Below are 27127 nucleotides of genomic sequence, written 5' to 3'. Positions count from 1 at the left end.
TGTGTTTACTAACTTACCTTAAAATATTCAGTGATCAACTAAGTCCAAGATACATACCAAGCCCAAAACATCTTGAACCAGTGCAGATTGATTTATAATCATCATAAATTGCCAGGCCACCTACATTGCAGCACAATGACTAGACACCTCCCACCCATGGTCCTCCCCCATCTCAGCTGCTCTACCTTCAACTTCAGCCCTGTTATCTCTTGCATGAGACAGAAAAAAGGAAGAATAAAACAAAGAGAACCATAAAGCCCAGGACTAGTAAGATGAAAAAATTAAACTGAAGAATTCCATTCCACCCCTTCAGGTGATCCAAATTATTCGGGGAGGTCACCAAAATCATCTTTTATCAATAAACTAATATCTAATCTGTGATCTCTACACCAGTTCAGAAACACACCAGCTTTATCAGCCTGCTCGACCAGCCTTGATTGGCATGGAGTTGACAGGGATAAAAATTATATTGATAATTTAATTATGAAATTAAGGTTATTGACATATACATAAGTACAATAAAGTACACCTACACCACAATTCTTATTTGCTGGAATCAAACATAGAATATTCCAGCTACAGGTAGTCCCTGACTTACGACCGTGATTGGGACCGCCAGGTTGGTCGTAACTTTGATTTGTCATAACTAGGGGAATCTTGGGCTACTGCGGGGAGCAGGGACCTTGGGCTGCCACTGGAGTGAGCACCTCTGTATACAGTACTTTTAATGCAAAATATGTACTTGTACAGTAGTTTTAATAAATATTTTAAAAAATATTTCGGTGTGTGTGTGGATGAACGTAATTCATGTAGGTCAGAAGTCGAGGACTATCTGTATAACATTACACACTAAATTAGCCTACCTAATTAGTCTAATTTAATGACAGCATAATTTATCAATTTTGTCCAAAAATATGTTGGAAATTATTTGACTTTTGGGATCTACTTCTGGCAAAATATTCAAATGGACCCCTTGTTTTGTGAGTAGAATATTTTCACAACACTGCACAAACTTTGGCTAATGGTGTCTCTTAACCAATATATTTCAGTTTTGGACAGATGAATTCTTGAAGTGGAATCCACAAGACTTTGATGACATCCAACAATTATCGATTCCCACTGCAAATATATGGGTGCCGGACATTTTAATAAATGAATTGTATGTGCTATATTTTGTTGTAAATAGTAACACTGAGTTAAGCATCCCATTCCAGACTATTTTTGGTCCAGACAAGTCATTGTTTAAATATATGCTCTTGGTACAATATTTCTAAATTTTTGTTAGCGAGAGGTTGGACACTCTTTCAATGCCTTGTTGTTCTATCTTAAGATCAATTAATACATTAACAAAATGTAAATAATAAATCATATAAATATTTTATGCCCCAGCTATATGTCACCACCTCCTCACTCACCATCCCTCATGACCCCAACCCCCCCCCACTTCTCCCAACTTACCCACCAGCCATGGCTTGGTGGTACAGTACATTAACATGCTGGAGAAACTGAGCAGGTCATGCAGCATATAGTAAAGCCTACTATATGTCCTTGCTATACAAATAGTAAGGAATAAAAATCTTAAAATGAAGTATTGGAATAATATTTTTTAAATATAGATGATTCATAATTTTGGCAGGATATTAAAAATCTGAAATTCAGATGCACTTCTGTAGCTTCCTGCAGCTTTAATACTCCAGGATGTACACAAACTGCCTACATTGACGTAGGCACTTTAGTGGCAGTGCCGCTCTGATTAATTTGGCCCTGAACTCTGCCAGTGAAAAATATATCAGATTAATTTTGGACAGCAGTCACATAGCGATTCAGACCAGCTAAACCATAACACTGTAAGACAGCAGAGCAGAAATAGTGTATTCAGCTCATTAAGTCTGCCCTGCCATATAATTATGATCTGATCCATTTCCTCACTCAGCCCCACTGCCCATCCTTCTCCCTGTAATCTTTGATCCCCTGGATAATCAAGAATTTATCAATCTCTGCCTTAAATACATCCAATCATCTGGCCTCCACAACTACCTGTGGCAACACTTTCCACAGATTTTACCACTTTCTGGCTGAAGAAATTCCTCCACATCTCTGTTGTAATTGATGCCCTTCAATCCTTCTTATTCTAGACTCTCCCACCATGGAAAACAACCTTTCTACATCAACTTTGTCCATGCCTTTCAACATTCAAAATGTTTCAATGAGGTCCCTCCTCATTTTCCTAAATTCCAATGTGCATGATGGTAGAGATTTATTGAACAACAGAAAGGCCAGCACAGGGTCAGCATTTATTGCCTTCCCTATTTACTGTTCATCTCTCAGGAATTGTTCAAGTTCAAGTTCTTTATTTACATAGCACATTTTTTTCAACTTGCATTTACCGAATAGCGGTACAAACCAAGGCAATTGATCAAAACTAGTACAACTATTTCACAATTGCTGTGAATAGTGCAAAACTGTCGGAAGTTAGGAACGTACAAAAGGTTTCAGAGATTAAATGCTAACTAAAGAAGGTGTGTTTTAACCTGGATTTAAAGCAGTTGGGGAGGGGCTAGTTTAATGGTCAGGGGAATGCTGTTCCACAGTATAGGGACTACAACCGTGAAGGCCCAGTCTCCCCTTTGTGTGCATTTAATGGGTGAAACAACCAGGCATCCTGCGATAGCTGACTTGAGCTGCTTGGGAGCAGAGTAGGGTGCAATAAGTTCAGAGATAGGGCCGGGGGGGACAGCAAGGTCATTGAGGGACTTGTATGTAAATAGCAGCAGCTTGAAATCGATTCTGAGCCACACTGGCAGCCACTGGAGGGAGGCCAGAATTGGGATGATATGGTCCCTCTTCTTGACATATGTCAGGACCGATTGGAGGCGCGTTAGGGAGCTCTGGCTAATCCCAGTGTATAGAGAGTTAGCGTAGTCCAGACATGAGAAGATATGGGTGTGAATAACCCTTCAGGGGTCCTTGAATGAGAGGTACGGTTTTATTTTAACAATGATGCGGAGCTGGAAAAAGCAGGCCTTCATTACGGTGTTGAGCTGTTTGTCAAATTTGAAGGCAGGGTCAAAAAGCACCCCAAGGGATTTCACATGGGGTTTAGTAAGAGTGGATAGATTACCTTGGTGAAATTAGGGAGGCCATATAGGATGATCTCAGATTTTGTCTCAATAAGATGGAGGAAGTTGTGGCCATCCAGCATTTTATGTCTTCCAGACAGTTGGTGAGGTTGGTGATTTTTGACTGGTCATCTGGTTTTAGGGGGAGGTTGAGCTGGGTGTCATTGGCTTAACAGTGGAAGGAGATGCCATGTTCTGCATAATATGACCAAAGGGGAACATGTACAGTGAGAAAAGAATGGGGCCAAAGATGGATCCTTGTGGAACCCCGGAGGAGAAGGTGGCTGATGCAGTTGCCCATGTTAACTGTGAAAGCCCTGTCAGTGAGGTAAGATTGAGGCCCATTTCCTTAACTACCTGGTGTGTGGACCCAGAATGTAGTCTAGGACACAGGGCAGTCACATTGCTTTGGATCTAGAATCGCATATATGCCAGGATTTTTAATCGGTTCATGGGATTTCAGACTTTTCATTCAAATACAATTGAACAAAATGCAAAATATTGGGTTTCAGAATTTATTCTGTGAAGAGAATGTGTTTACTTACAACCTCCTTTGATCTTCTTTGGGGTGGCATGGTTGACATAGTAGTTAGTGCAACGCCTTTAAAGCATCAACGATTGGGACTAGGGTTCAAATCCCACACTGTCTGTAAGGAGTTTGTACATTCTCCCCATGTCTGCATGGGTTTTCCCCGGGAGCTCCAGTTTCCTTCCACCACTCAAAATATTCCAGGGCTGTATGTTAATTGGGCAGCACAAGCTCATGGGCCGAAAGGGCCTGTTACTGCACTCTATGCCTAAATTTAAACTTATTTAAATTTAAAATTCAAGATACCACGAGGTGTACTTTTGTTATAGTATTAACATTCTCAATAATTTCATGTCAAATGATATAAAATAATGCTAGATTTTATATATTAATAATAACTTTGCATTCAGCAGCTGGACTGTGATTACAGCCTCCATCTTCCTACTCATTGATTGCCAGATCCTTAATTGCATCATTGATAAATCATTTGCCATTGCTTAGATAAGTGAATCACATGCAAATTGAGAATTCCCTTTGACTAGCCAAAATAAGATACAGTAGCACAGTGGTTAAGTTCCTGGACTAATGCAGATTCAGTTTAAGATCATTGGGTTTGATCCCACTTGCAAAATTTTATTTCAAATGCAAAATTCATTTGGAATAAAAGTTTCCACCATGGAGATCATCAAACGACAGGTTTGTTGTCCCATCTGGTTCATGGACGTTCATTGGAAAAGAAGATCAGGTTGCAAACTGGCCCTAGGGTTGGTGTTGCCTGTGCAGAGTTTGCACATTGTCCCCGTGACTAAGTGGGGTTCTCTTGGGAGCACCGGTTTTCCCTCTCACCCCAAATTATGCTGCTAGATTAGCTGCTGACTGTAAATTATGTGGCTGAATGGTTGTAGAATTGGGGGGGGTGGGGTGTAGGAGGGGGATGGCTGATGGGTGAGATGGTTCTGTAAACCAGCAGTAATTAGATAGGCTAAGTGGCCTTCTTTTGAATTATTATGAAATATAACATAACATGACTGATCTGGCCACCAAATTCCTAACCCACTGAAGTGGTTGACTGAAGTGGCCAAGCAGGGAACAAGTATGGATGAAAAATAAATCTTGGCTTCACCAGCAACATCTTGATTAATTGGCTCAAACTTCTGCTGGTTTGAAGATCTATCCCATGAGTCAAATTCTACACCTATAGTCCACAGAGACCATCCTCACTTCAACTTTTATATCTTATCTGGCTTCAATCCATCCATACTGTTTGTTTTAACTGTTCTTTCTGTTCAATGTATTCACGTATATGTTTTTTCTCTCAGTGTTGATGTAGGTAAATCACCAGATATTCCATACATTTATGTTAACTATGAGGGTCAAGTGAAGAACTACAAGCCCATCCAGGTGGTCACTGCCTGTAGTTTGGATATCTACAACTTCCCATTTGATGTCCAAAATTGCACGTTGACATTTACAAGCTGGCTGCACAACAGTAAGTAGCTCAGAGACTGGTTGTACTTCTTGTTGATTTGCATGTTGGGAATTTTGAAAGAAAGAAAAACAATTGTAACTTCAATTAATTTTTTTTTTAAAAAGCAAGAGTTGTAACATTTGTTTTACAAATTCATTATCAAAAAGCCTTGAACCCTGCTCAATTAATCTGGAATGCCATGCAAAATTTGAAAGTCCCAGGTGGTTTATTGGTTCCCCGAATCTAAGACTTCAATACAACTGGATTGTAGAAAAGGAAGAGAATTGGGGGAGGGAGGGAGGAGAAAAATGGATTAAAGGAAAGAGGAAGAATGGATGAGCAAAGGGAAAGGAAGAAATTAACAAAAAATGAAGAGATAGAAGAACTAAGAAACACAAAGGCTGCCCATGCTGGAATCTTGAGCAAACAATGAGCTGCGGGAGGACCCTCAGGCAGCATCTGTGGGTAGCAATGGTCAGTCAATGTTTCAGATCGGGACCCTTAATAAAAAGTTGATATTGTGTATATAAGAGGGAAAGAAGCTGAGGGAGAAGCCCAGAGGTGATATGGTACAGGACAGAAAGTGTGACAGATCGAGGGAGAGACCATGAGGATTAGAGGGGGAAGAAAAGTTAGAGAGAAAAAAGTAAGTACAGGAATAGGTAAAGAAGAGCTGGGAACAGTGGAAACAAATGGGGTGGGGGTTACCTTAATGTAGAAAATTCAGCATCCATGCCATTAGGTTTAAGGCTGTCCAGGAGGCTGTCATTCCTCATTTACATTTGGCCTCACCCTGACAATGGACGAGGCCAAGAACAGACATATCTCTGGAAGAAAGGTTGGAAGAGTTGAAATGGTTGGCTGAAGAAATTTCAATATTACATCCAAAGACAGAGCATGTGTTCGGCAAAATGATCAGCCAATCTGTGTATGGTCTCACCAGAGTGGAGGAGGCCACACCAAATGCAGTAGATGGGTTGGACATTTTGCATGTAAAACTCTAACTCAACTGAATGCTCTGTCTGTGGCCAATGGCGGAGAGACGCCGGGATAAATTTTGAAGAACTAAGGTGCTCCTTAAAAGCCTTTCACACAGCTGAGAGCTTTTCAAATTATTGAGGTCAGGAATCAAAGCCAAAGACAGTAAAAGGTTTTTCAGGCCATTGGCTCCTGATATTTTCACCTTCAATTCATGGTTCTGGTAACCACCTTGACAGGTTGCTGCAAACATTCATCACACTCTGTAAGGAAATGCTTTTTCTAACATTGATTTCAGATTTATACTCTGTTCTCTTAAATTAATTGTCTCTGTTCTCATTGATCAGACTTTCCTCTAAGTAGATTCATTTTTTCATTATATCTCATCCAGTTAAGACTATGTTCCTTGACCCAGTCCTTTTCAATTTTTTTTTTATGTTGACAGAGAAGCTTGATTTTTTTTATTCTTTCCACAGACAATTTTTCCTTCAACTTGGACATTCTAGCACTAATAAAAATATTCAACCATTTTATATTCTGTATAAAAATAAAGCTTGATTTTCTTTATTCTTTCCACAGACAATTTTTCCTTCAACTTGGACATTCTAGCACTAATAAAAATATTCAACCATTTTATATTCTGTATAAAAATAAAGCTTGATTTTCTTTATTCTTTCCACAGACAATTTTTCCTTCAACTTGGACATTCTAGCACTAATAAAAATATTCAACCATTTTATATTCTGTATAAAAATAAAGCTTGATTTTCTTTATTCTTTCCACAGACAATTTTTCCTTCAACTTGGACATTCTAGCACTAATAAAAATATTCAACCATTTTATATTCTGTATAAAAATAAAGCTTGATTTTCTTTATTCTTTCCACAGACAATTTTTCCTTCAACTTGGACATTCTAGCACTAATAAAAATATTCAACCATTTTATATTCTGTATAAAAATAAAGCTTGATTTTCTTTATTCTTTCCACAGACAATTTTTCCTTCAACTTGGACGTTCTAGCACTAATAAAAATATTCAACCATTTTATATTCTGTATAAAAACAATGCTTGATTTTCTTTATTCTTTCCACAGACAATTTTTCCTTCAACTTGGACATTCTAGCACTAATAAAAATATTCAACCATTTTATATTCTGTATAAAAATAAAGCTTGATTTTCTTTATTCTTTCCACAGACAATTTTTCCTTCAACTTGGACATTCTAGCACTAATAAAAATATTCAACCATTTTATATTCTGTATAAAAATAAAGCTTGATTTTCTTTATTCTTTCCACAGACAATTTTTCCTTCAACTTGGACGTTCTAGCACTAATAAAAATATTCAACCATTTTATATTCTGTATAAAAATAAAGCTTGATTTTCTTTATTCTTTCCACAGACAATTTTTCCTTCAACTTGGACGTTCTAGCACTAATAAAACTATTCAACCATTTTATATTCTGTATAAAAATAAAGCTTGATTTTCTTTATTCTTTCCACAGACAATTTTTCCTTCAACTTGGACGTTCTAGCACTAATAAAAATATTCAACCATTTTATATTCTGTATAAAAATAGATTGATAAGTCAAACATTTTAGTCACTAAAAAATAGGGAAATTGGTGCAGGAGAACACTATTCCTAAGGTGTCATTAGTATGCTGAATAAATATGAGACCATATAATAAAACATAAACAAAACCATTTATTACTCATTTTGTCACAAGTCTTTCATAATGTACCAGACTGAAAATGGGAGAACACGATAGATGCCATCAATAACATGAACCCTTTTCTTTAGCTTAAAATTGTAATAGGGAGAGAGTTCTCATTGAGGAAGTGGGGTGGCCAAAAGGGTCTTGTCATGAACAAGTCAGGAAATTCATGTTTTGCAACAGCCTCACAGTGCAAACACTCATATAAACCACCTTACAAAATAAATTTAAAAAAATAGTGCATGAAAAGTCAAAATAAGACAATGTCTTTGGTTCACTGATCATTCAGGAATCTGATGACAGCAGGGAAGAAGCTGTTCTTGATGCACCATCAATAACTCCAAAAGACTGAAAGTTAGGTAAAACTGATAGGCTTTTTTTTTAGCAATAGAATGGAGGACGTCCATGCTGGTTGACTGTCCTGAACTATGGGCCAGTCACCTTTATTCAGGAGTTTGTGGGGGGAGCTGCAGGTGCAGTCAGCCAATAAGCCTGCCCAGACAGTTAAATATACAAACAGTGGTTTACCACATTCACCCCCTATTTTTAAAAAAAGTTCAGCAGGATGAAGTGCATCCGATGTTATCACAAATTAAGTCTTTTAGGTGGTCTGATTTGCCACTGCAATCATTATTGTGCCAGCTATGACTACAACGCAGGAGTGGGGTCCTGAACAGTCTGGGGCACCTGTATGCAGTCATCAACTTTGGTTGGGTGGATGAGTGGTGATGAGTCTGGCATGCCGTTTGTTGGAACTGGGGTAAGCTCCGACAGTTCTGGTGCATCATGGTTTACGAGAGGTGAGGGGGTGTGGGGTGATTGATAATGGTCTCTGGAACCCCTGAAGATACCAGGTCCTTAACACAGACTGTGTCCTCGTGCCCATCAAGGGGGTTGGCGAAGAGGAGGTGGACACCTTCAACCAGTGTGTCTGACTTATGGCTCCTCGCGTGCATCCAAAGTAGGACCAGCCCTGGGGATGTCAGCCAAGCCAGCAGCGTGGTCCCTGTTGCAGACTTCCTAAGGAAAAGATTCTTTCAGGTGGAGAGGAATTGGTGGTGGTACATCTGATGGAGTGGAGCACTTCAGAGAGGACATCTTGCCAGCGGGAGACTGGAAGGCCTCTGGACCTCAGGGCTAGGAGGATGGCCTTCCAGATGGTGGCATTCTCCCTTTCCACCTGCCCATTCCCTCCAGGGTTGTAGTTGATGGTTCTGCTCATGGTGATGCCTCTAGCCAGCAGGTACTGGTATAGCTCATCACTCATAAATGATGGCCCCTGGTCACTATGGATATAGCAGGGGAACCAAACAGAGTAAAAAGGCTGCATAGTGCCTTGATGACTGTGGCAGCCATCATGTACAGGCAGGGGATGGCGAACGGAAAATGTGAGTACTCATCGATGATGTTGAGGAAGTGCACGTGATCAGAGGAGGGGAGGGGTCCTTTGCAATTGATGCTTAGACATTCAAAGGGGCGGATAGTCTTTATCAGCTGTGACTTGTCTGGTCGATAGAACTGCATTTTACACTTTGTGCAGACCTGGCAGTTCCTGGTCATAGACCTAATCTCCTCGATGGAGTAAGACAGATTGCTGGCTTTGATAAAGTGGAAGAACCTGGTGACTCCGGGGTGGCTGAGGTCATTGAGGAGGGTTTGAAATTGGTCTATTTGTGCACTGGCACACACTCCATGGGATAGAGCATCTGAGAGTTTGTCGGGCCAGTACAAGATTATATTTGTTGGTGGAAAGTTCAATTCTCCACCTCAATATCTTGTCATTTTTGATTTTACCTCACTGCTGGTTGTTAAATATGAAAGACACCACCCATTGGTCAGTTAGCATGGTAAATAGTTTGCAGGCTAGGTGATGTCTTCATTGATGTACTGCTTCGACAATGGCTTGGGCTTCTTTCCCAACAGAGTAATTTTTGAATTTTTGGGCCCTGGAGGGTGTGGGAAAAGAAGGCAATGGGTCTTCCCACTTGGTGAAGAGTTCGTGCATTTGGTTGCAAAATAGCGGCATCCAAGATGGTGGCATCCAAGATGGCAGCCCCCACAGCTCGCACATGACACTGCTGGGTTGAGGTGGCTTGGACTTGCATACTTTCAAATAGTGCCCTTTCTTCCCACAGTTGGAGTAGGCCAAGTCTCTTGATGGCCAGTGTTTCCTTGGGTGCTTGTCCAGACCACAGAAATAGCATTTTGGGTGCTCACGGAGTACCATGACTGTGGTCAGGTCATTGGCGGGATGTGGCGTTAGCAGTGCTTGGTGCTCATGGAGTACAACAGCCGTGATCAGGTCACTGGCAGTGCATGGCAGTGATGGCGCAACCCAAGATGGCAATGTCGGGGTAAGATCGAGGTGGCCTCATTGTCGGCCAAATAGGCTTCCATATTCTGAATGGCCACCTCTAGCATTCCCTCCAGTTCAACCGCCCCCGTAAATTGAGCTCACTTTGCTCTAACAGTCTCTAACAGATGAAGTGGGACCTGATGCCTGAGACATATGCATCTCTAATCATGCCCTCCATGTTCTCCACTGCCTTAATGGCCTTGCAGATACAAGCCCATCCAAGAGTTCGTAAGGCCCAGAGGTACTTGACACTTGATTTCCCTGGGTCACTGTTTTCAAGTAGCCAGGAGGTGTCTCGTGTAGACTTCATTCACCTTCTTCAGGTATTGGCCTTTCAGAATGACCATCACCTCCAAGTACGACGTGATGTCCCTGATCATTGAATACACCAGGGGCCTGACCCGGGAGTGTAGTACCTGCAGCTTGTCGTTCTCTGATTGGACAATGGCAGATGATACCTGCAGGAATGCTTCAAAGTAATACAGCAAGAGTTCAAAGTTGGTGGAGTCTTCAGGGGATTGAGGGTCGATTTCAAACTTCTCCGACTTCAGGATCTGCACCATTGTCAAAATTTATTGCTAATAAAATTGATGCCCCATCTAAATTATGTAAAACAGATAGGCTTTTATTCACAATAGAATGGAGCCACATCTATGCTAGTCGACTGTCCTGAACTGGGGAGGGGGCTGTGGGAGGAGACACAGGTACAGTGGGTGCGTCCAGACACTTAAATATACAAACAGTGGTTTACCATAGTCCTTGTGTCACTGAGTGCTCGTCGTTTTTCCTGACGGTAGCAGAGTGAAGAGGCATGGCCAAGGTGGTGGGGATCCCTGAAGATAGAGGCTGCTTTCTTAAGACACCACCTCTTGTAGATGTCCTTGATGGAGTGAAGTCTGGTGCCCGTGATGTCACAGGCTGAGTTAACAACCATCTAAAGATTTTACTTGTCCTGAGCATTGGCACCCCTGCTGGAACATGTATTTCAGGAGCTTGAAAGCCTATAAAAGTCTGTCACAAAGGTGTAAGCCAATGAGCTGGAACTATGGCTGGAGTCACAACAAATAGCTGATTTAAATGTAGTCCATTTCCTTACTATTGTTTATGCTAGATACTGAAGCAATCAACAGGCTCTAATTAATAAAGAACCTCTAAATGCTGCAGCAAACCGAAGTCCTGACTGAAACGGTTTCCCAATTAAAATAGACTAGTGGAATGTTAATCATGCCAATTGTATGTAAAAGTTTGATCAAGGTCATTTACGGAAAGCATGATTGACAGGCAACTTCACAAATCATCTCCATTCTAAGATTTCCCATCCCATTCCCTAACTAACATATCTGTCCATGGTCTCATGCATTGCATATTTGTGACCACCTACAAATTGGAGAACACCTCATATTCCATCTGGGTACCCTCCAACCAGATGGTTTCCATTAACCCCCTCCCCATCCCCCTGTCTCCTTTCCTCTAATTCTATCTTTCTCTCTCTGTCTTCCTTTGTCTCCTTTCACAAAGCCAAAATCACTTTTCCTCTTATCACATCAAATTAATACTTTTTGCTTGTTGGTCTAGACTCCTTCCCCTCCCATTCTTCCCCCTTTTTCTTCCAGTCTTTATTCAGATGCCTGTCTGCTGTTTGCTTATACCTTGAAGAAAGCCTCAAGCCCAAAACATCAGTAATGTATCTTTACCTCCTATTGATACTGCAAGACCAGCGGAGTTCCTCCAGCATTTACCATGTGTTTTTACTACAATCACTGCACCCAAAGACTTCCGTGTTTCATTCCATTCTAATCAGAAATGAGATGTCTCAAACTATAGCCAACACTGCCACTAAAAATGGAAGGGAACTACTTCCTGTGGTCAAGAACGTCATGAATAAGGTTAGAGAGCTAACTCACAGAACTGTTACACACCATCTAACGGTTGGTACACTCATAACAATAGAAGGAGACAAGCCAATGTTCACACTTCAATCTTTTCAAAGGAAATAGCCAATCTCAAGGAAGATCAACTGAAATGAATGAGTAAAGAACAATGAGAGAGGGATTAAATACATAAATTAACATGAGATTTTAAAAAAATTAAATTTAAAAAGATTGCAGACATTATGTGTGAGAGCTGACATTCCAAAATATTTCAATTACAAAAATTTGTATCCAGACAAACCAAATTCTAATTTAACTTCAGATGGGTGAGTGGAACTACCCAGTAGTGATGATTACACAGGAGGAAAGGTTAAGATTTTGGTACTTTATTTTTTTCCTTACGCTGATATGGAACTCACCAGGACAATGGAACAGAAGGTTAACAACCCTCTCACATATGAGCAATTTTCTTTTGTAAAAAAATGTAAGAGACAATATCTTTGCTGATGGATTTACTGTTAACATTGAAGAACTTTTAACTGAATAATGATAGCTTTGATATTGCAGTCCTCCTTCAGGAACAGAGAAATAACATCTGTGAGTTAAATCGATATACCTGTTTCTTTCCCCTATATATGTGTGATAGTACCGATTCCATCACCAATGTGTATATGTACATATGTACAGATGGTAGTGTAGGATGACTGTGATTGGCTGAGAGTGTAGCCACACCAACTGGCAGGTCTTAAAGGATTGCTCCTAGCCAGACCAGGTCATTCTGGACTGGTCGACCTACTTGTGATATGCTCCAGTCTTTAGCTAATAAAAGCCTTGTTATGGATCAACAAGTCTTTGGTTCTTTCAACACACACTACAATATGTCAATCAAAAATGTATCAGCGTCAGATTTAATATTTACAACTTAGCGAGTATTAATTCCTGGTTGTGGAAGTAATTCAAATTTTCACATTAGTGTCTGCGAACTACTCTTGTGTCTGGATTTTTGTTTATAACCTCTAATAAATATATTAGTTGCTAGGTGGTGGCTGTAATGTTGTTCTGCAATTATTGCTTTACTTTCATGCTTCTAGTTGGGGATATCAATATCTCTCTGTGGCGGTCACCTGAACTTGTGAAATATGACAAGAATGTATTCATGAACCAGGGAGAGTGGGAGCTACTTTACGTCGATACACATTTCAGTGAATTCAACTTGGAAGGAGGAGTGTCAAATGGCTATGCAGAAATGCGCTTCTTTGTAAGTTATCCTTCTTAAACTTTACAAATAGCCCTTGATCTACCGAAGACCATAAGGTAGTTCAACTGCACAAACTGTCGATGTAAAAGCACATTCACCTTTTGGCTGGATTCTAACTTAGAGGCATTCAGAAATACTCAGCAGGTCAGGCAGCATCTATGGAAAGAGAATCAAGAGTTTAAAGCCTGAAATCCTATTGAATCGGATAAAAGGAATAACATAGCAAATAAAATATAAGGGTTTCTATTCTCTAACTTGAAAGACTTTCGATAGATGCCTCCCGATCAACAAAGTGTTTCCAGGATTATCTGTTTTATTTCAGATATTCAGCATCTGCAGCTTACTGTACCATAAATTGTATTTTGTTCTTCTGTGGGATTTTTAATGCCTTAAACCATACTACAGCCAATAAATAAGGCCCTCTATTGTAAATGGGGAAATATTGCAGATCATTAAGCAAATAACAATCTGCATAATGTGATTATGACCAGATATTTAGATTTTTATACTGATATTAGATGAGGGAAAAATATTGATCCGGACATTAGGAATCACTCCTTACATCTCCAAAATAGTGGCAATTCTAATACCCCTATTACAGTGCAACGTGAATCTGAGCGACGGCACAACCAAGATTGGTAACTTACTTGGCCATTGTAAATTGATTCTAACGTGTAGATGAATGGTTGAATCTAGATGGGTCAATGAGAAAGTGGGGAGAATTTTTAAAAATTGGTGTCGGATTAATATAAATCGGTGCTTATTGGCTGGTGTGCTTTTGATGGGCTGCAGGGTCTCACTCCCAGCTACATCATTCCTTGTCTATGAAAAGTGGATGATTCACCGAATTAATCCACATGAGTTTACACTTCACGCATACTCCTCCCATCTTTCCTCAGTAAAATCTATCAGGCTTAATCATCTATTCCCTCACCGCAAATGTTCGTCCAGACTTCCTTTAAAAATATCCCTGCAATTCAGTTCAACCACTCTGCAAAGTAGCAAATTCCACATTCTCACTTGTCATTAAGTGAAGAATTATTTTTTTTTACTTTAATTCACTCAGCGCTAATCCATGACAACCATTTTTAATTGAATGGAATTAAGTTTTTCATAATTTCAAACACCTATTTGGTCACCACTCACCTTTTTTCAGAGATATCCATTCATCACTTCCTGGCATATGTACCCTTGTATTACTGGTGTCATTGAATTCTCAGGATTGGGGCTTAAACCTTTCAAGTTAGAGCTGAAGGTGGAACCTATTGAGCCCTAGCTGGCCATGATAATCACCTTGTGCTGTGAACTTTAGTCTTATATTTGCCTGTATTCCATTTTTATTTTGATGAGACATTGGCTTTAATTGTTGAAGTTGTCACAAGAGCATTTCACCCCCCCCCCTTTCTTCTTTCCCCTGTTCCCTTTCCCCCAGCTTTTTCTCTGTTTCTCTCTCTTCCTTCTGTCTCCTTTCACAGAGGCACAATCAATTCTTGCCTTTCCTCTCATCATATCCAATTAACACCTTTTGTTGGTCTGGACTCCTCCCCCTCCCATTCTTCCCCCTTTCTCTCTCCAGTCTTTATCCAGACTCCTTCCTGTTTTTTGCTTATACCTCAGGCCCAAACATCAGTAAGATATCTTTACCGCCTGTGGATACTAAAGACCAGCGAAGTTCCTCCAGCATTTTTGTGCATTTTTACTACAATCACAGTGGCTGTAGACTTCAGTGTTTCACTTCAAGAGTATTTCTCCCTTGCTTTATTTTAGCTTGTCATCAGAAGGCGCCCTTTGTTCTATGCCGTTAGTTTGCTGCTTCCTAGCATCTTCCTGATGGTCATGGACATCATTGGATTTTATTTGCCTCCGGACAGTGGGGAGAGAGTATCGTTCAAAATTACCCTTCTCCTGGGATATTCTGTTTTTCTGATCATTGTCTCTGACACTCTACCAGCCACAGCCATTGGAACTCCACTAATAGGTAAGTGGAAAATTTCCCACTTTTTTCTCCATGGTGTTGGGAGTAGAAGTGTTTAAATCCACAATATGAATTCTATCCTTTTATTATTATAATTTTTTATTTAATACTTCACCATGAACGATGTCAATAACCATATATACAAATATTCAAAGTCCACTTGGATATTGTATCCGTTAAAGATAAAATTATCATTAGTGATTTTTTTTTGTGTTTTGTAGAGGCCTCGAAGATTGGGCGCAAAGTCTAGAAGGGGTAGATGGGGCCAATGTTTAAAAAGGTTCTCCAGTAATTCCAAGCTACTGAAAAGTGCAACAATAGTCCCAAGACTGGCAAAAGTCTTCATGCAGACTTACCAGGCTAAATGAGATGGTTAAAACCAAAAGAGATGGTCCGAAACTAGAGGTTAAATGACTCTGCTAAGGGGTTACTTGAATTTCATTTCTCAGTTTAATTCCCTTCCCAATTCCATCACCATCAATCACTCTTCCTTCCCTCTCATTTCAGGAGTCATTGCTCCCTCCCTAACCAAGCTTGCCTCTCTTTATGCAATTTGCAAAAAACTTATCTTTACTTTTTCTCTCAGATGAGTGAGGGAAAGCATCAGATAACCATCAAAGTGAGCTATCCCACCATTCCTGGAGTTAGTGACTTGCCTTATGATTACCCCTTCTCAAACACTGGCATGGTCATTTCCTGCTTTCATTTCCTCTCAACTAAAGTGGGCACAACCATCATTTCATTAATACTTGAAAATCAGATTGCTGTTGATATGAAATTTTCCAGTCTGCTTTTTCCACTGGTGAAATCATCCTTCATGTACAGTGGTTGTTGGAGTCAATTTTCTGATAAATATTTTTATTCACTGTGTATAGATGCAAATTATTCACTGTGTATAGATGTTCAGGTACGTCCCATTTGCTGAGTGCACAGATTGAGTATAAATTCTTATTAAAGTTTCTATTAATCTCTAACTGATGGCTGGCATAAAGGTGCCAATGTGTATTCTGGGGAAAGTTGTTCAGGGGAAGCCGTCAGTAATTGAATCCTATTTGACACTTTCTCTGTCTTGGCCCATTTCTACTTCAGGTGTGTATTTTGTGGTTTGCATGGCCTTGCTCGTGATCAGCTTGACCGAGACCATTCTTATTGTGCGACTGGTGCACAAACAAGACCTCCAGCCTCACGTGCCCCAATGGGTGAAGCACTTGGTACTGGACAAAGCCACGGCCTTGCTCTGCATCCGCAACAGAAAACAGTTCAGTACCATGCCTCGGTGCAGCGGGGTTAGGAAAGTCAGCTCTGGTAGGTGAATGCATTCCAGAGCAAGTAATAAGGCAAATGATTTCACAGGAATTTGACATTGCATTTGAGATTGATGAACTGAAGTGCTGTGGGTTCAAGACCTGCCAATGCACTTGAACAGTTTCAGCACCAACAACACTCCTCCTATACACCTACCACCATCTTCTTAAGCACCCAACCTTCTTTTTCCTCCCCAATTTTCTGAGACAGCCATGAAATAAAGAGCAAGGTGACATATTAAGGTCAATAAATTTGAGGATTGGTTTCCTACTTTAAAAACCCTACTGTTATGTTACTTCATCTGTTAAATAGTGGTGATTCTCTGACAGACTAAACTGCTTGCTACAATGGTACTAAGTTCAATGGAACAGAATAGTTGTGACCTTACTTCAAATGGGGGTGGGGGAATGTAGCATGGTGGCATAGGCGAGGGATTTAGGAAAACATCTCTCCCAACAGATTAAAGAAAAGCCTGTTTTTACAATAACTTTCTTACAGTATTAAAGTTTTTTAAAAGTCTATGAGAAGAAATAAGATCTTAGTTCAAATGGCAGGCAGAGGAGCAACAATTAACCACAGATCTTGTAAGTAGGTAAGGGGGGATATAAACAAATAATTTCTACTAAAATTGTGTGTGTTTTATGTGTAAGTATATTTATACACATATCTGCACACAATTACACAGAAAGTGGGCCGCTACCTCACAAACCCAATGACCTTGTTTAACTTTCAGCGCTGCCTGGGTGAATTTCAAATGTCCCCCATATTCGTGTGACCCTCCCTCACCCATAATATGTCTGTGTGTGTGTGTGTGTGTGTGTGTGTGTGTGTGTGTGTGTGTGTGTTTTGTGTGTGTGTGTGTGTGTGTGTTTGTTTTGTGTGTGTGTGTTTGTTTTGTGTGTGTGTGTTTGTTTTGTGTGTGTGTGTGTTTGTTTTGTGTGTGTGTGTGTGTTTGTTTTGTGTGTGTGTGTGTTTGTTTTGTGTGTGTGTGTGTGTGTGTGTGTGTGTGTGTGTGTGTGTTTGTTTTGTGTGTGTGTGTGTGTGTGTGTGTGGGGTAGAATCTGGAAGGATTAATGGGAATATGGGGAGAAAAAAATGAGTACCGTAAATGGTTGCTTGATGGTTAGCATGGGTTATTGAACTGAAGGGCTCGTTTTTGCGCAGTTTCTCTCTGTCTCTACAAGTGCAGTGTTGGAATGTGTGACTTATGTGTGCTTTGCATGAATTTATAAAATATCACGTTGGGAAAATGAATCATTGTATTTGAGACGATCTGATGGTCAATATATCTGCTGGAGGACATTGCTAGAGGAAAATTACTCTAAGTTACTCAACACTTCGGAGTAAGAAAAACTGGGAGAGCTGTTTAAATTAGTATTTACTGAGCTGTTGAACTCACTTCTAACTTCGGAAATAAACTTTCAGAGGGCAGATTTGGAAGTGATAATGAATTGAACAGAATAATCCATTCTCTATTCTGTTTCTTCAATCCCACAAGATGTGAGGGAGCTCCGTCCTATTTAACTTCACCTAATTAAAGCGGATGTTCCCGTGAAGCACTAAGAAATACCGCCCTTTCAATGGTGCCACCTTTTCAGAGAGATTTAAACCAAGTTTCTCCAGCACTGTCAGATGGATGTAATGTTAACTACTTCAAAAATTAGCAGGGAACTGTCCCCAGTGAACTGCCCCGTGCTTATTTTCAACCAACGTCATTCAAATAGATTATCTGATCATTAGCTCTATGCTACATGGTCATACATTGATTGCATTGACTGTTAGATTGTACCCTAGACAATACATTAAGTTGACTTCAGTCATTGCTACATGAAGCATTAGGACAAATAATCCAAAAGTTGTTTAAGGAGGTAGGCTTTACGAACATTTTCAAGGGGGAATGTGGCTCAAGGGAGTTTTAGGGGGGTTTGGGCTTTTAAAATCATAAATATGGAAAAGACCTGAAATAGAGTTCTTAACAAGAACTGGAGAAGATTAAAAAGATGTAGCTATGGTAAAGTAAAAGTTTTAAACTCATGCTTTTTTTTTCAACTTTGCCTCAGTAATGCAACTGAATCATTTTACCTGTGAAAATGGAGCACAATGCGACAAACCATTGGACATTGGGCCACCTCAGCCAGACTCTCCGCTCGTAGTGGACAGCATCCTACATGAGATTTCAGCCATCCGCCAGTTCCTGGAGAAGCGGGAAGAATACAGAGATATCGCAAAGGAGTGGCTCCAGGTGGGCTATGTTTTGGATGTGCTCCTCTTCCGTGTGTACCTCGTGGCTGTCCTGGCCTATGGCATCAGCCTGGGCACCCTGTGGTCTATATGGCAATACTCTTGAATCAAAGGGTCGCAAGCCATGAGCTTCCATCCACCTGACAAGGTACTCACTGAAGAGTATGCTTTCTACCTTATCTTACATCAAGTTAGATTATTGCCATTGGAAACAGGGCATATTGATCTATGCTTTAGTGGTCTCCTCCCCCTGCATTTTTCAAACTTCACAAAATCTTTTCCTTTCTCTCGCATGTGCTAATCTAACTTTCCATTCAACACATTGCTGATTGTTTTAAACATTCAAGTATTTTCATGTCCTCAGTTACTTACACTGAAGATGCAATATATTAGTGGCAGTAACAATGTAATCAGATTCTAAAATTCGGTGCCATTCACTGCAATGAAAACAATCCTTGAAGATGGAAATGGGGCTCATAACATTGCTATGCTGTATATTTCACGAGTGACTGAGATGGATTACTTAATGGTTTTGGTGATGAAGTCCCTACTCGATAAGAAAGCGAAGAAATTAAACCAACACCAATAAAGTTGATGGAAGTTCACAACAGTAGCTGAAACTGTGGAGCCAATTTCTCACCCAATGTGATAGTGAAATGACCATCCACAGATTTAGGGTGAAGTTTAAATAGTTATTTTACTCAAGAGTGATCAGTTTTTCTGATTATTGTACCAGCCCACTGGGAAATTAATCAGATTGGCTGCAATATTGGTGCTCTACCTTAGCTGACTTTACTTCCTTTTAAGTACCAATGGTAAACAATGGGTATGAAACTGTCATCGATGAGATTCATGATGGGTGGGTGAGCTTAAAGTCCAGCTGTTGGATGCGCTGGAAATACAACCAAGAGTCTCCCCTGCTCTGATTTTGTTCTTGTCAAAACACATGGAGCAAGTTTCATCGTCATCAAAACCTGGACATTGTTCATTTGACTTTTTCTTTCTTTATCCTCCTTGACATCTCAGTATTCCATCCCATATGACATTCTCTTCTCCCTTGCTATGTTGAAACCAAAAGACATTGAAGACCATGTAAATCAACACTTCAAAACATTTGTGTCTCTCCTTGTGCTAAGACACCAAAGGATAAAGTTTGTTGAATTATTCTCCAAACTTTTTGATGTTTTGCACTTTGGGTCTTGAATCAAAAGATTCTCAATTAAAAAGAAAAGACTCTTGTTAGTAGCAGTGATTTGTTAAGAGGACTTTTGCCAATTTTTTCGTGAAATCTCGTCAGATTCAATGCACTTGAGTCAAAGATTTCCACATGCATAGGCTGATAATAAATACAGGGGCACTTTCTCTGGTGATCTGAGTGTTGAATTGTTCAACAAATATTGGTAAAGAAAAAATATTTAGTTATGATCTCACCTATCTTATTACAAGCTATCCTTCTCTGAACATAGATGTGTAGAAATGTGAAACATGTAAACATAATGCATGTCAAAATGTTGGTTGCATTCACTATTCAAGTATTTTCTTATATCACTAGTTATCACAACCATAAAATTAGTATTTGGGAAGTATTACTGCATATTTCAAGTTTGCATGCTCTTACCCAATCGCAGCTCAGGATGTCAAATTGGAATTATGAACTTTGGTTCTCATCATCATGTCCAATGGGTTTCAGTCCTGGAATCTCTGGAACTATATTCTCCCAGAGTATTGGCCTGGTGTAGAAATACAATTGTGGAATTAGTTAATAGCTGCCTGCATAAATAATCAATTTACAAGCAAACAATTATAGTCATTATATTCATTTTGAATTAATCATACATAAAATAATAAATTGTATTAAAACACTTTTTCACAAGCTTCCTGCAATAAATGTCTTGTGTAAGAATTGTGTAGACGAATAGTTTTAATCCCTGGGCAATATTTTGTAGGATTTTCCATCAAAAATACATGGATGGAAAGGGAGGCATGGAATTGAAGTTCCTTATTTATATTTCCAGGGTACACCAGGAGAACAAAACAGAAAATGTATCTTGATATTCCAAATCAAAAAGTTCAACTGTGTATGACCAAGTTATTAGGAGTAGGATTGACTTTTCATGTAGTCAGACATTTTGAATCCAGAACTAACATTCATAAGATTTTTTTTCAATGTAAGACTACAGATTCAGATACCAACTCATAAAGGATTTTGATCATATTGGTGTGGGCATAATTTGAGCAATTTCACAAAATGTAGTGTGGTCTGACGATGAAAGCTTGCCTTAGCATACTTCACCAAAAGAATTATTAGGAATGGTGGCCAAAAGGTACATTTTAAGAATTGCTTTAACAGGAGTTGTAGTGAGGGAACTTCAGAGTTCGTTATGAGTTGGGCTAAAAGAATCTGGGAATGTTCTGGGTCAATGGAATCTGGGAATGTTGTTGGGGCGAAGGAGGTTACAGGATCAGAGAGAAATACACATTAGGGTCCTTGTAGCCTGATCAAAGTGTTGTCGACCTGGGTGAGCAAACTACATTTGTGTTTGCATGGATTTTCACAATCACGTTGAACTAAAGGAAATTGCAGATTAGGAAAATGAAGGTGGTACACACTCCATTCCACAACAATTCTACTTGGGAATGTATCCCTTAATGTAAATGTGCAATGAAAATGTTCAGCATAGCCTACTTTGCTTTTATGGTAAACCTGTTGACAAGTTGAAACAAAGAGAAACAATGAACTACAGAAGCTTTAATCTCGTGTGAACAGTGTAATTGAATGTTTATTTTTGTAGATATCCAAGATATCTACTTGGCTGCAGCAAGTAAGATTTGTGATGCATCTTTGCATGGAACTTATGAATACGACAATGATCCCTCATTGCTCATTACAAAGAGAATCTGGAAGGATAGAGCAGGTCAGGCAGCTACATGGATAGTAATGAAAAGGGGCTCAGGTCCAAAATGTTAGATATGTAATTTTATCTCCTATGGATGCTGCAAAACCTGCTGACTTCCTCCGGCGTGTTTATGGTTTTCCCGTGGATAGTGATGGTCAGTCAGTTAACATCTCAGATCAATACCCTTCATCCAAAATGCTGATTGAACGTTTCTATCCATGGATGCTACCTGCCCGGGCGAGTCCCTCCAACTGTCTTTGTTAACTCAATCTATGAAGTATGACTCTGCAAGTCAAACTGTCTAATCCTGCAAATAAAATACTCTCTGGAACAAAGATCGTGTCCCATGGAGCAGTAAGTTTTGGTGAGACCTGGTTCCTTTTATCATTGTCCTTGATAACTAACCCAATACGCCCTTGCTGAATGTTCTGCCATAGATTATATTGTACCCACAGAAACAGGGTGTTCAGCCAAAATGGGCTATGCCAGTGCATGAACCTCTTCCCACACCACCAAGGCATCCAACTTCATCAACTATCCATTCATTTCCCTCTCATATGATTACTCAGTTTCATCAGAAATGCTTGATATTTATACTTTGATCACTGTAGGTGAAAAAAATAAACTTCCCTCGAGACCTGAAAAATAATTAATTATTTGTTTTGGCAAGAGGCTGCTATTGATGTTAACTCTCAGTTGGAACAGAATTCCATTTGTTAACATGAAACATGAGCTTTCTTTCAAGATAATGTCTGTAAGAATTTTAACTCCCTTTGAAAATTGCATGTTCTCTATCAAGATCTGTTGTGTTTTGTGATTGTCATTCTCCCTCTCAATATTCTAAACCTTGTGCTCAATAAACTGTAAAATAAGAGATGGTGGATCTGCGGTATACCTTTTGCTAACTCATTTCAAACACCAGCAAATAAGATAACTCCTACAAAAGATCGAGCAACAACTCCATTAATACAGATAGACATGAAAACATTGATTGTGTGGAATTTTAAAAAATAGTTACATTTGGTTCAACAGAACTGTGTTTGTGCAAAGTGCATTTCAGTTAACTCATTAGAATCTCTTTTTTATTCCTTCCTTTTTCATCTATCTTTAGATTATTAGCAATGACTAAGGAACTGAAATAGCGCCCCTCCTTTTCTCTTTATCTTCGCTGACAAATTCACTGAGCATTTTGCTTTTTAATTTCCAACATTTGTAGATTGATACAAAGGAATAATTTGCATTCTTATAGTTCTGGTAAGTACAACTTTTCCCACTTCAATTTATCTGAAAGGACTTGAACCATGGTACTGTTACAGAGTCCAGAGGCAATAATAGATATTCACCGCAACACGGTTACTTAAACAAAAGTAGTTTTTAACTATATTTGAACAAGAAAATAGAATTGAACTTTAACTTATTACTTAACCTACTTACTTACTTAATAATCCTCTAATACTAAGCGCAGTATAATTTCATACTGTAATGTACACCGTAAATATTTGTGTATAATGCATTCCGTGTATAATGAAATCCCCCCCTCCCCCATTTTTGAGGGAAAAAAGTGGAAAAATATTTACCCCATATATAATACGACAACCCCCTCCCCTCATCCGCCTGAGTTATGCTGCTGTCTCTCATGCCCCCCTCCCCTCACCTGCCCGAGTTGCACTGGCATCTACCACTCGCCAGTCTGAGTCGCACTGCCGACTACTGCTCACCCACCCTCCCGGCCACTTGAGTAACATTGCCGACTACCGCTCCCCCGCCCGGCCACCTGAGTCATGCTGCAAGTTGCAGATTTTTTTTTTTTAATTTACTCTCGTGTATAATATGACACCCCCGATTTTTTAGGAGGAACAATTTTCACATTATACTCAAATATTTACAGAATTTAAAATTAGGAAAGTTCTTTGTATCACACACTTTCCAATCTCACTGGTTGCAGGCAATTCTTGTACTGTGCACAGAAGTTAGCATTAACAAAGTTCACCAGTCTTTGGTGCTTAACAGGCAAATGGTTACCACTCAGGAGGGTTCCTGCTGGTTTTCAGAGCAAGATTCCTTTTCCAGGACATCCACAACTGATTCCTTCTCAATCAGTCTTGTTGACAAAACTTGCCCCCTTCAGGGTTCTCCAGAGGATCCTCTTTCTTTCAGGTCAGCTTTCAGATCGCCAGTCTTCTCCTTTGACCAGACAGCCTTCCAAAGTTTACCAGCTTTGTCCTTCTGGAAATAGCTTCTGTGACTCCTCTCTCTGTTTCACACCCTCCCTCTCTGAGAGCAAAACTCTTCTCCTCTCCCTGCAAAGATCACATGCTCTCCCAGGCAAGCTGCTGTCGATACTTTGTTGCCTCCTGCAAAAAGCATTCTGCAAAAGTCCTGCAAATATTCTGTGTTTTAAAATGTGTGTGTGTGCGAGCTGCTCTAGCAATTCCTCCCAAACCACCTCTACTCTGTCACAGTACAATTTTGAATTTTTATCTCTCTTGCAATGTCAAGGCCAATGAACTGTGATGAGGTAATGACCAAGAATTCTCCTTCAGTAATGTTGGATAATTTCACTGGTACCAGAGAGAATTCCTGTACCCTTTTTCTAAATAAAAATGTGTTCAAAATCTGAAGCACAGATGATGGTGTTTCACTCCTCTAACTGCATACCACACTTCTTTTCTTCTTTGGCTTGGCTTCGCGGACGAAGATTTATGGAGGGGTATGTCCACGTCTGCTGCAGGTTCGTTGGTGACTGACAAGTCCGATGCGGGACAGGCAGACATGGTTGCAGCGGTTGCAAGGGAAAATTGGTTGGTTGGGGTTGGGTGTTGGGTTTTTCCTCCTTTGTCTTTTGTCAGTGAGGTGGGCTCTGCGGTCTTCTTCAAAGGAGGTTGCAGCCCGCCGAACTGTGAGGCGCCAAGATGCACGGTTGGAGGCAAGATCAGCCCACTGGCGGTGGTCAATGTGGCAGGCACCAAGAGATTTCTTTAAGCAGTCCTTGTACCTCTTCTTTGGTGCACCTCTGTCTCGGTGGCCAGTGGAGCACTCGCCATATAACACGATCTTGGGAAGGTGATGGTCCTCAATTCTGGAGACGTGACCCACCCACACTATTTCTCTGGTAAGTATACCACTCTAAGCCAGTGTTTCAAGCCACTTCAAAATTTCCAGATTCAAATTTGGTGTATTTCATGCAGGATATATTGACAGGATTTTCTTTTTATGGAAGATTAGGAGTAGTGCTGGGGAATTAAAGGAGAGATAAAATACTGAGGGGAAGAACATTAATTAGGATAAAATATCTTATTAAATCCCATATCAAACACAAATGAACCAACCTCCCAATAATTTAGTTGGTGTATAAGTGTGACTGTACAGGAAATGCCGGCTTTATAAAAGGGAAAATCAATCTGAGGTGGAGATACAGCACAGCTAACTTTAATCCTGTGCAAATGTGAAGACCGTTAATTTTTACCATTGAATCAGAAATAGCAATCAACTAGTAACTTCTCCGTTGCCTCTAGTCACTGACTCCCATCCCCATCCCTCCATCGTTCTTCTGATTCAGGTCAATTGTTGCCATTTGATCATCAAACTCGTCACTAAATTATTTATTCATTATTTATTTATAGATCAGGTAGGCAATAAATCAAGAAGCAGAGTAAATCAGAACATTGATTGTGGGATGGTGTCAATAAAATTAGCAATCTAATCCATCATCACAAGCGATTAATACTACCTTAAGAACATGTAAGAAGAGTATCTCAGAATAAAGTCCAGTTGTAAAGTGTAAATAAAATATCATAGGTTTACAATGAATGTTGAGACTAGATGGTCAGGGATGGAAATCTGGGGAAATCAAATAGTTAGAGAAAAAAGGCTGGTGTATTGAGGCTTATAAATTATCACAGAGACCAAATTCTCTAATCGACACTACATCTTTGGTTGAATTGGAAAATGTATTCTATCTATATTATTTATTAATCCAGTATCAAGACAGTGTCCAAACATATTAGCCCACAAATAGAAATAGATTGTATAGTACCTGTTATAAAGGCACGGTAGCCGATTTTAGATAATCCTCCATTCATATGGTGAAGATACAGCCTCCCCTTGTTGCTCAGATTGACAATTAATTATGAAGAATGAAAAGGAATGTTTTTCGTGAGGGTAATGCTTGACATGTTTGATCTTGGTAAATGGGACAAATTGCTAACAGGATTTGGTATACATCAGGAAATGTAAGAAAAGAGGCAGTGTAAAATGATCCTAGGTACCAGTCTCCGTACAGCTCACCATTATATAGAATACTGTGGGTCAGTGAGACCTAGGTCATTCTTTACCTTAATGAATAGACCCTTGTTTCAATGAAAGTTGAATTGTATTTTTGTTTCTTAGTCCCACGCACCTGGTTAAGATGCCGCCAATGGTAAGGACTTGAAATTTAATGTCAAGTAAATAAAAAAATTCAAAATACTTCCTGGGAAGGGATGACTTCTTGTCAATCTTGAGATTCTTAAATGAACAACAGCAGGGGATCTTGCTGCAGCTCAGAAAGGGAAAGATCTGTTTCAAAATGTAGAATTGCATTCCTCTCCTCTTTTTGATATTGGCAGGATTCGGGGCAGGTGGGGAAGGGGGTTATAGTTTCCTCCAGTGTTCATAGTGACCAGTTTAGATTTAATTTGGGAAAATTAGATCAATTGTGGCTTGCACTCTTGAAAAGAATCTGGAATAATTCCACAACATTGTGCAATCCATGAAATTGAAGATCAGTGTCAGTGAAGCATGGTGGTGCCCATGTCATACAGAAGCTTTTCACAAGTGGCTGATTTATACCCTTAATCTTACAGTACATAGAATTTCCAGCAAAGGAGAGACATTCAGCCCAGTTGCTCCATCTTAGTACTTCTATCGCCAACTTACACTTTACACATTGAGATAATGTGTAAATGAGATAATAAATGTATGAGATAATAAATCTACATTCTCCCAATAACTAAGTGAAAGGGAATATTAAACTTGATTTACGACTGTCTTACATTAATGGTCCACTTTTTTTTAAACATTTTTGTGAAAAAGGAAACATCACTTCTGTGTCCACTGTCCTGCATCAGTTCAAAAATTTAAAGACTGCTATTGGGATATCCAGAGAGACGGCCTGTTCAATGTGCAATACCCAAATATGCCTACCCTGAAGAAGTTCTCCTCTCCAGCATGCTTGTGTAATGCACTCACTCCCAGATCTGCAGATATTCTTTTTTAACAACCTGTTCCTGTTTCTTGTTGGTTTCATCTTCTCAGTCTGGTACCATTAATATCAATTTCCTTTTCTTCTTTCTCCTATGCATCTGAATAGTTTTTGTAACATGGGGAGTGCCTGAAGGTGACCACATCTTACTTGGCCCCAGATAAGTGGATG

General features: G+C 39.7%; 1 protein-coding gene and 1 long non-coding RNA gene across 2 annotated transcripts in view; one reads left to right on the top strand and one right to left on the bottom strand.

Moving 5' to 3' along the window:
- The window catches only part of LOC138741165 (5-hydroxytryptamine receptor 3A-like), a 29313-nt gene extending 10390 nt beyond the window's left edge, over window positions 1-18923 (top strand). Inside the window, 6 exon segments of the mRNA XM_069894828.1 lie at window positions 1050-1159; window positions 4968-5137; window positions 13130-13296; window positions 15064-15274; window positions 16361-16636; window positions 18673-18923. Of these exon segments, the coding sequence (XP_069750929.1) occupies window positions 1050-1159; window positions 4968-5137; window positions 13130-13296; window positions 15064-15274; window positions 16361-16636; window positions 18673-18923 (1185 nt within the window).
- On the bottom strand, window positions 13127-23937 carry LOC138741168 (uncharacterized). Its single transcript, XR_011343368.1, has 4 exons — window positions 23737-23937; window positions 20436-20547; window positions 18659-18770; window positions 13127-13452 (listed from the first exon to the last, which is right to left on the bottom strand). It is a non-coding gene; the product is annotated as an uncharacterized lncRNA (long non-coding RNA).
- Between the last annotated feature and the right edge of the window lie 3190 nt (window positions 23938-27127).

This window comes from Narcine bancroftii, chromosome 8 (assembly GCF_036971445.1).
Source record: "Narcine bancroftii isolate sNarBan1 chromosome 8, sNarBan1.hap1, whole genome shotgun sequence".
In the NCBI taxonomy this organism is placed as follows: Eukaryota; Metazoa; Chordata; class Chondrichthyes; order Torpediniformes; family Narcinidae; genus Narcine; species Narcine bancroftii.
Note: the sequence above shows the minus strand (reverse complement) of the source record. Positions and strands in the feature narration are given on the sequence as shown.